Here is a 9,770-nt window from a genome sequence, read left to right on the forward strand (position 1 = left end):
GACACAAAGATAACCTGTGAAATTCCTAGCGGGTGATATACTGTGATTGAGAAGAACAGCTTGCGCTGGAAGTTCAGATATACATATCCACTATCCACGTTGACACATATTCCCAATCATGTGATGGGTGACAGAAAAGGAAATAAGAGAGAAAAAAAGGACTGCATTACCATATACACTATAGAGGCCCATTCTTATTTAGACCCTTTTCATTTTTTTCTGGCTATGCCAGCTGCTCTGCGATGGCTTCCTTTTAGCATGCTTTCTGTGTTCCAAAAAGGGCTATGTGCTACATGCACCTAACCAAATAGAGCATGTCAACGTCACCATCATGGGCATTCTTGCCATACTGCTTCTATTCAGTCATAATATAAAGAGACCCACAGACAGGCTCTAACCACATACATCACTACACCTCAAGGTAAGTCATGTCTAAATTTTTCAATGCTACCGGTATATTAATAATAGTGTAATAAAATAAGACTTGGTCTATAACAACAATTCGATGCAAAGCCCATGTCTGCTAAATTGAGTTTTTTAAAGATCTTTTTAAATCTTTTTAAATTTTTATCTTTTCCAGGTCAAGCACAATACATTTTAGCTGTTTGTTCGCCATAACATGTAGGTATTACTTATCTATAAATCAGCAAATAGTTAAAATGTGCTTGCTTTATGTTTTGAATATCAGATTTTTTTTTTGCAAATTGTAAAACAAAGACCTTTTTTATAAAATCTAATTTCACCTCCTTTTGCATTACTCATTACATATGTGTCAATTATTGAATGTTCTAAGTCCTCTAGAAAGATGGCGGATGCATTAATGGAGGAGTTTGGTGCCGCAGCACCTTTTCTGCGCAAGTCTGACAAGGAGCGACTGGAGGCCCAGACTCGTCCTTTTGACATGAAGCGGGAATGCTTTGTGCCGGATCCTGAAGTCGAGTATGTCAAGGCCTCTATCACCAGCCGAGATGGAGACAAAGTCACTGCTGATACAGAGTTTGGAAAGGTATAGATCTTGGTCCAAGTGAAACTAAGATTTCAACTGAAACTAATGATTAAGAATCATTTTGAAACTTCAAAAGGTCTAAGCCATTGTTTCTCTATTTCACAGACTGTGACAGTGAAGGAGTGTGATGTTCACCCTCAGAACCCGCCAAAGTTCGATAAAATTGAGGACATGGCGATGTTCACCTTCCTGCATGAACCTGCCGTGCTGTTTAACCTCAAAGAGCGTTACGCAGCCTGGATGATCTATGTGAGTGATATGGACACCCGTACTACACAATAAAAATACAGATGCCACATGTTAATTCCATCCTTTCATACCTCTACAGACCTACTCAGGACTTTTCTGTGTAACTGTCAACCCCTACAAGTGGCTGCCAGTGTACAACCAGGAAGTTGTCGTTGCCTACAGAGGCAAGAAGAGGAGTGAAGCTCCTCCTCACATCTTCTCCATTTCTGATAATGCCTACCAGTACATGCTTTCAGGTAAAGTTAATGTATTGTAATACCATTCAGATTACAGGTATGTACAGTTGTCTGTCAACATGCCTAAGATCTTATTTTTCCACATTTGTAACATGTAGACAGAGAGAACCAGTCAATCCTTATCACGTAAGTAAAAAAACTTACCCTGATTTTTAAAGACACATACAATATGGTGTATAATTATTATGAATAAGTGACTAACAATTTTCATCACTAGTGGAGAATCTGGTGCAGGAAAGACTGTCAACACCAAGAGAGTCATCCAGTACTTTGCTAGCATTGCAGCAGCACCTGGAAAGAAAGATGCATCTTTGGAGAAAAAGGTTACTGAATAGTTTTATTAACAAGATGTACCCACAATTGTCCTAAATGTAATCCATTTAATGCATATGATAATTTTTTAGGGTACCCTAGAGGATCAAATCATCCAGTGTAACCCTGCACTGGAGGCCTTTGGTAATGCCAAGACTATCAGAAACGACAACTCATCTCGTTTTGTAAGTTTATTTCATATCCATTTATATGTATCTTGTAAGAACATAGGAAATGTGTAAAACTTACATGGTCTTATTTACGAACAGGGTAAATTCATTCGTATCCACTTTGGTGTCAGTGGAAAATTGGCCTCTGCTGACATTGAGACTTGTAAGTACAAATCTAAATCATATAAATCTTCAAAAGGTCCAAAGAAATGCTTACACAGTACACATTTTAACATGTAAATTTCTTTCCAGATCTTCTAGAAAAGTCTCGTGTGACATTTCAGCTCAAGGCTGAGAGAGACTACCACATCTTCTATCAGATCCTGTCTCAAAAGAAACCAGAATTGCTGGGTGGGTGAATGGTTCTGCCTACACTACAGAGGCCTATGTTTGATATATAACACATCATTTTTATTGCTTTTGCTGTTTTATCCATTATGTTCATAGTTAATCCTTTCCAGGCAGCACCAAAAAAGAGGGTTTTCCCTCACATATCTTCTGCTATAACTCCTATAATTGCATAAGTGTTAATTAAAAGAAAAAGGTTAAAAGTAAGGCAGGTGTATGGTATGTGGGCCTTAATGATTTGCTGACATGTGTAGATGAATATGTGAATATGTATTTTGTTTATCTTTCAGAAATGTTGCTTATCACCAACAACCCCTATGACTATGCCTACATCTCCCAAGGAGAGACCCAAGTGGCATCTATTAATGATGCTGATGAGCTTATGGCTACTGACGTACATATAAAACTTTAATACAATTTTAAGGCTAAACCTTTAACAATTTAAAATCTATTAATAATATTTTTCTATCCATGATACAACATATAATACAATGTATTTGGTCAACAGGAAGCTTTTGATGTTTTGGGCTTTACCCAAGAAGAGAAGAATGGTATCTATAAACTGACTGGTGCCGTCATGCACTTTGGCAACATGAAGTTCAAGCAAAAGCAGAGAGAGGAGCAGGCTGAGGCTGACGGCACTGAAGGTCAGTGCTAATTGCATAACCTTCATATAAGAGTGATATTCATCAAACACCTTTGTCGTGTATTGCAAATTAAGTTAACAATTTGAAATATATCAATTCACAATATCTTCATTACCTAAACAGATGCTGACAAAGTCGCATATCTGATGGGCCTGAACTCTGCCGATCTGCTGAAGGGTTTGTGCCACCCAAGAGTCAAAGTAGGAAATGAGTGGGTCACCAAGGGACAGAATGTCCAACAGGTAATAAAATGGCATTTTCTCTTTTATATAATTTACCTCTGCTAAAGATATAGTCTTAATCATTCTTAACACTTCTATTTTTTAGGTGTACTATGCAATTGGTGCACTTTCAAAATCAGTATATGAGAAGATGTTCCTTTGGATGGTTGTGAGAATTAACCAATCTCTGGACACCAAGCAGCCTCGCCAGTACTTCATTGGTGTGCTGGATATCGCTGGATTTGAGATCTTTGATGTATGTGCTAATCAGTACTGCTTTCAGTTTTTCGTTCATGTTGCTGCTGTTATTTTTTTGTACTTTATGATGATTCTGTATGTCTACTATTTCTGCTCCAGTTCAACACCTTTGAGCAGCTGTGTATCAACTTCACTAATGAGAAGTTGCAGCAGTTTTTCAACCACCACATGTTTGTGCTGGAGCAAGAAGAATACAAGAAAGAGGGTATTGAGTGGACATTCATTGACTTCGGCATGGACTTGCAGGCTTGTATTGAGCTTATTGAAAAGGTAAGCAATATTAATATTAAGCATAAATTGAAAAGAAAATTGCTTTATTTTCTCAAAAATGTTTTTTTTTTTACATCTCACTGACCACTTGCTCTTTGATTTTCAGCCCATGGGTATCATGTCCATCCTTGAAGAGGAGTGCATGTTTCCCAAAGCCAGTGATGCCACATTCAAAGCTAAGCTTTATGACAATCACTTGGGCAAATCTGCTAACTTCCAGAAACCCAGGATTGTGAAGGGTAAACCAGAGGCTCACTTTGCCCTAGTTCATTATGCTGGCACTGTTGACTACAACATTAACAACTGGCTGGTGAAGAACAAGGATCCACTCAATGAAACTGTTGTGGGACTTTTCCAAAAGTCTACAGTGAAGCTGTTGGCCACTCTCTTTGCTGGTTACGCTGGAGCTGACTCAGGTAAGGGTATTTAGAGAATTGGAGACTAATGGCTCAAAACTGTAGACTAATGGAAAGCTACTCTTGATAATCCAGGCATCCAGAATGAGAATGCATGTCTGGAGAAGTGTACAAGTAAACATGACTGAAGGGTGGGTTGGAACATTATAATAAACAAGCTTGCTTTAAATTTCTAAGCTGGTCCAAGACCTTTTGACCAAATATATATAATATATAATATAAGCAAATATATATAAGCTTTGGATGACTCTCAAAGTAAAGGAGGTGGACAAAACAAAAATATGGTTAGAAAAAATATTCTCAAATAAAATGCAATTTAAGTATGTATCTCGTGATTCATGGGTGCAGAGAACAGATTAAATGCAGTAATATATATATATATATATATATATATATATATATATATATATATATATATATATATATATATATATAAAAGGCATATATTTTGCAAAGCAAAAATGGTTCAGTAAAACATCCAGTTTGAAGACTTAACTTGTTTGGCATTTTGTAATGCCTGCAGAAGCTGAAATACAGTTGAACATAGCATTGTTTTCACTTGTTCTCAACAAAAATGAACTACTGAAATGCTGTGTCCATACACATATTCTAATTAAAGACCATGTCTGGTCCCCCAAAAATGATAGCAATTATACTTTCTATTGCTGAGACACTACATGGATTTCATTTTAAACAGTTGCGGAATCCGGTGGAAAGGGTGGCAAAGGTACAAAAAAGAAGGGTTCTTCATTCCAGACTGTGTCTGCTCTCCACCGCGTGAGTTATTAACCACTTCTTACACTATAGTGCAGTAACATATATGTAGTAATCCAACATAAATATGCTGTAATGCTCTTTACAGGAGAACCTGAATAAGTTGATGACAAATTTGAGGTCCACACACCCACACTTTGTCCGCTGCATCATCCCCAATGAGACGAAGACTCCTGGGGCCATGGAGAATCCTCTTGTAATGCACCAACTGCGCTGTAACGGTGTACTGGAAGGTATCAGAATCTGCAGAAAAGGCTTCCCCAACAGAATCCTGTATGGTGACTTTAGACAACGGTGAGTTTTGTTATTAAAATGAATGACTTTTTATCTGAACTGAAAATACCTGCCCGTATTTAAGATTCTTCTTCTTCCCTAACTCCTGTTCAGTTACCGTATCCTGAATCCTGCTGCTATTCCTGAGGGGCAGTTTATTGACAACAAGAAAGGTGCAGAGAAACTACTTGGCTCTCTGGACATTGACCACAACCAGTATAAACTGGGTCACACAAAGGTATAAGGATTCTACAAAATACATTTCAAATAAGTAACTTCCACTGTTTTTCTCTGACACATAATCTCTCATGTACCCATCTCTGTGTAGGTGTTCTTCAAGGCTGGTCTTCTGGGTACTCTTGAGGAGATGCGAGATGATCGCCTTGCACTCATCCTTACTGGTATTCAGGCCAGGGCTCGTGGACTTCTCTCAAGGATTGAATTTCAGAAGATTGTTGAGAGAAGGTAGGTTATACCTGCTGTCAAATGCCATTTTTTTTAAACAAATTCTTTAGAGAACAGATATCAATATCTACTGAAACGTAATCTTTGCAGGGATGCCTTGTTGGTAATCCAGTGGAATGTCCGTGCTTTCATGGGTGTGAAGAATTGGCCCTGGATGAAGTTGTATTTCAAGATCAAACCTCTGTTGAGGTCAGCTGAGGCTGAGAAAGAAATGGCCAACATGAAAGAAGAATTCACAAAGTTGAAGGAGGCCTATGCTAAATCTGAAGCCCGCAGGAAAGAATTGGAAGAGAAAATGGTTACTCTTCTTCAAGAGAAGAATGACCTGCAGCTCCAAGTCCAATCTGTAAGTTCTGTAGAAATAATAAAAAATGACAAATATGAGTATTTCCGTTTTTACTATTTTTATGTAGATTCATAACATAGTGTATTTTATTGCAACAAGAATTCCATTTTTTTCCCAAACTATTAAAATTTGACTTACACTTGTAGGAACAAGATAATCTTTCTGATGCTGAGGAGCGATGTGAGGGTCTAATTAAGAACAAGATCCAACTTGAAGCTAAATGCAAAGAGTTGACTGAAAGGCTGGAAGATGAAGAGGAAATGAATGCTGAGTTGGTTGCAAAGAAGAGGAAGCTTGAGGATGAATGCTCTGAGCTGAAGAAAGACATTGATGATCTGGAGCTTACCCTGGCCAAAGTAGAGAAAGAAAAGCATGCCACTGAGAACAAGGTAATTTACTTTAGTTAAATTCAGCTTGTCCAAGGTAGAGCATGAATTGTTTCAAGGTACTGAAGCATTTCTATAAATTTTAGGTTAAAAACCTGACTGAGGAAATGGCTGCTCTGGATGAAATCATTGCCAAGCTGACCAAGGAGAAGAAAGCTCTCCAGGAAGCTCATCAGCAAACACTGGATGATCTGCAGAGTGAAGAGGACAAAGTCAACACTCTGACCAAAGCCAAAGCTAAATTGGAGCAGCAAGTTGATGACGTGAGTAACTTAGATGTTATAAAAACTTAATTTCGCAGATTATTAAGCGGGATACTAAATTTTGTGAAATTTCCTTTCCTTCTGACATTCTCTAGCTTGAGGGTTCTCTCGAGCAAGAAAAGAAAATTCGAATGGATCTCGAACGAGCCAAGAGAAAACTTGAGGGTGACTTGAAGTTGACTCAAGAGAATGTCATGGATCTGGAAAATGACAAGCAGCAAATGGAGGAGAGGCTTAAGAAGTAAGAATTCAAATATATATATTGTGAAATCCAGGACATTTATAATAGAAAAAAAATCTGAAATATCCATTTGCTTCTGCAGAAAAGACTTTGAGATCAGCCAGCTGAATAGTAAGATTGAGGATGAACAAGCATTGGGAGTCCAACTCCAGAAGAAACTGAAGGAGTTGCAGGTAATAGGAGGAAACTAAATGCAAGTGTATGTTTGTTAAAACTGTTAAAATTAGAAATTACAAAATAGCAATTTTACACAGCGTCCCAACTTTGGGGTTGTATATGCTTGTATTGTTAAAATTAGAAATTTCAAATTGACAATGTTCTGGAAATAGGCTCGGATTGAAGAACTTGAAGAAGAGCTGGAGTCGGAGAGAGCAGCTCGTGCCAAGGTTGAGAAGCAAAGGGCAGATTTGGCAAGAGAACTGGAAGAGATCAGTGAGAGGCTGGAGGAGGCTGGTGGAGCCACTGCTGCCCAGATTGAAATGAACAAGAAGAGAGAGGCTGAGTTCCAGAAACTTCGTAGAGACCTTGAAGAGTCCACCCTGCAACATGAGGCCACTGCTGCAACTCTAAGAAAGAAACATGCTGATAGTGTGGCAGACCTGGGAGAACAGATTGACAACCTTCAGAGAGTGAAGCAGAAGCTTGAGAAGGAGAAGAGTGAACTGAGACTGGAGTTGGATGATGTGGTCTCCAACATGGAACAGATTGTTAAATCCAAGGTAACAATGAATAATTATGTATAGTGTATACAGATATGTTAATTCCATCTTTAAGAGGAGCACACCAAAATGTCTCAAATTTTTCAGGCAAACCTGGAGAAAATGTGTAGAACCCTGGAGGACCAAATGACTGAATTCCGAACCAAAGCCGAGGAAGGCCAGCGCACAATCAATGATTTTTCAATGCAGAAGGCAAAGCTTCAGACTGAAAATGGTAAGCCTATCAGCAAAAAAAAAAAAAAAAAAAAAAAAAAAAAAAAGCAAACTATATTCATACAGTGAATGTGAATCTTACATCTGTCTTAATATTTCAGGTGAGCTTTCCAGACAACTGGAAGAAAAGGATTCACTGGTCTCTCAGCTGACAAGAGGAAAACAATCTTACACCCAGCAGCTTGAGGATCTCAAGAGACAGCTGGAGGAGGAAATCAAGGTATTTTAAAGTACAATAATCAACACTTAAAACCACCAAACAAAAACACTACTTATAAGCTACCAACTGATTTTCAGGCCAAGAATGCCCTGGCTCATGCAGTGCAGTCGGCTCGTCATGATTCTGATCTGCTCAGAGAGCAGTATGAAGAGGAGCAGGAGGCTAAAGCTGAGCTACAGCGCAGTCTCTCCAAAGCAAACTCTGAGGTGGCTCAGTGGAGGACCAAGTATGAAACTGATGCCATCCAGAGAACAGAAGAGCTGGAGGATGCAAAGTAAGTGCCTTTTACATAATAGCGTACTGTTCATATAATCACAATTTACTGAGTTTTGTTTGATATCTTAGAAAAAATGGTTTGTGAGTTAAGTTTCCTTTGTATCATGGTATCAAGGTAAAAGATAAATCCTACATAACCAGGTTTGTGTACAAACTATCAACTGTGAAGTGTGTTATACAATATGTACTTATGTAATGTTTACTTAAATCAGGAAAAAACTTGCTCAGCGTCTGCAAGATGCAGAAGAAGCTGTGGAAGCTGTAAATGCCAAATGTTCCTCTCTGGAGAAGACAAAGCACAGACTACAAAATGAGATTGAAGATCTCATGGTTGATGTGGAAAGGTCCAATGCTGCTGCTGCTGCTTTGGACAAGAGGCAAAGAAACTTTGACAAGGTAGGTACCAAATGAGCATACACTGATATTTGCTTTGTATTTTGATAATTCCTGTACACTTGGCTCATATATTCATGTGTGAAATAGTGAACAAGACCAGACATCAGTCCTTTTTTTTATATATATATATATATATATAAATCCAATGCAATGGCATATAAAGAACTGCATTACATGCAGTAAAATAATCAAAATCCATCCCTAACCCTAACTATGCATCGTAAAATGTTGGTTAGATCCACCAGTGCAGTCCAAAAATGGTTGTTCACAAATTAACTGCATTGTAAAATCTAACCTACAGATAAGAGAACATATTCTTATTGACTACCTTATCGTTACATGAAATCTTCCTGAGGTAATACAAGTATATCTGTGCTTAATTTTATCAGGTGTTGGCTGAGTGGAAACAAAAGTATGAAGAGTCCCAGTCTGAGCTGGAAAGCTCTCAGAAAGAGGCCAGATCTCTAAGTACTGAGCTCTTCAAACTGAAGAATTCCTATGAGGAGTCTTTGGACCATCTAGAAACCATGAAGAGGGAGAACAAGAACCTGCAAGGTTAACATTATTGGTACATTGTTCAAAATAACAATATTTGCTTTTCAGATGGTGTGTTAATCCCTTGTTTTCAATTAAACAGAGGAAATTTCTGATCTCACTGAACAACTTGGTGAAAGTGGGAAGAGTATTCATGAGCTGGAAAAAGCAAGAAAACAGTTAGAGCAGGAGAAGACCGAGATTCAGTGTGCTCTAGAAGAAGCTGAGGTAAGAGATTTAAGGTCTTTTGTAAAGGAAATGTATCCCTTTCTTCATCGAGAATCCATATAAAATAATTATCAAAAAAAAAAAGTTAGGTCGAATATTTCAATATTTAGTTGCAACCTAATTTAACTTAAACATTATCTAGTGTGATGAGCTCTTGTGGCCTCTTATAGATCTTGTTCATGATTTGTTAATAAAAGGGATCTCTTGAGCATGAAGAAGGAAAGATCTTGCGGGCTCAGCTGGAGTTCAACCAGGTGAAGGCTGACATTGAGCGTAAGCTGGCCGAAAAAGATGAGGAAATGG

General features: G+C 38.1%; 1 protein-coding gene across 1 annotated transcript in view; it reads left to right on the forward strand.

Moving 5' to 3' along the window:
- Positions 1-387: 387 nt before the first annotated feature.
- Positions 388-9,770, forward strand: part of LOC128614078 (myosin-7) — an 11,528-nt gene continuing 2,145 nt past the window's right edge. The window contains exons 1-33 of the mRNA XM_053635374.1: positions 388-421; positions 581-621; positions 794-1,006; positions 1,112-1,255; positions 1,335-1,491; positions 1,590-1,617; positions 1,709-1,814; positions 1,896-1,988; positions 2,073-2,136; positions 2,226-2,324; positions 2,612-2,715; positions 2,830-2,968; positions 3,092-3,210; positions 3,296-3,445; positions 3,547-3,717; positions 3,824-4,133; positions 4,831-4,910; positions 4,996-5,201; positions 5,295-5,418; positions 5,509-5,645; positions 5,736-5,991; positions 6,138-6,380; positions 6,464-6,640; positions 6,736-6,881; positions 6,964-7,054; positions 7,211-7,600; positions 7,688-7,814; positions 7,915-8,033; positions 8,111-8,307; positions 8,522-8,705; positions 9,095-9,260; positions 9,343-9,467; positions 9,665-9,770. The exon at positions 9,665-9,770 is cut by the window's right edge and continues 203 nt beyond it. Of these exons, the coding sequence (XP_053491349.1) occupies positions 806-1,006; positions 1,112-1,255; positions 1,335-1,491; positions 1,590-1,617; positions 1,709-1,814; positions 1,896-1,988; positions 2,073-2,136; positions 2,226-2,324; positions 2,612-2,715; positions 2,830-2,968; positions 3,092-3,210; positions 3,296-3,445; positions 3,547-3,717; positions 3,824-4,133; positions 4,831-4,910; positions 4,996-5,201; positions 5,295-5,418; positions 5,509-5,645; positions 5,736-5,991; positions 6,138-6,380; positions 6,464-6,640; positions 6,736-6,881; positions 6,964-7,054; positions 7,211-7,600; positions 7,688-7,814; positions 7,915-8,033; positions 8,111-8,307; positions 8,522-8,705; positions 9,095-9,260; positions 9,343-9,467; positions 9,665-9,770 (4,759 nt within the window). The 5' untranslated portion in view covers positions 388-421; positions 581-621; positions 794-805. The remainder of the gene's footprint in view (positions 422-580; positions 622-793; positions 1,007-1,111; positions 1,256-1,334; positions 1,492-1,589; positions 1,618-1,708; positions 1,815-1,895; positions 1,989-2,072; positions 2,137-2,225; positions 2,325-2,611; positions 2,716-2,829; positions 2,969-3,091; positions 3,211-3,295; positions 3,446-3,546; positions 3,718-3,823; positions 4,134-4,830; positions 4,911-4,995; positions 5,202-5,294; positions 5,419-5,508; positions 5,646-5,735; positions 5,992-6,137; positions 6,381-6,463; positions 6,641-6,735; positions 6,882-6,963; positions 7,055-7,210; positions 7,601-7,687; positions 7,815-7,914; positions 8,034-8,110; positions 8,308-8,521; positions 8,706-9,094; positions 9,261-9,342; positions 9,468-9,664) is intronic.

The sequence above is a fragment of the Ictalurus furcatus genome, chromosome 1 (genome assembly GCF_023375685.1).
Source record: "Ictalurus furcatus strain D&B chromosome 1, Billie_1.0, whole genome shotgun sequence".
Taxonomy (NCBI): Eukaryota; Metazoa; Chordata; class Actinopteri; order Siluriformes; family Ictaluridae; genus Ictalurus; species Ictalurus furcatus.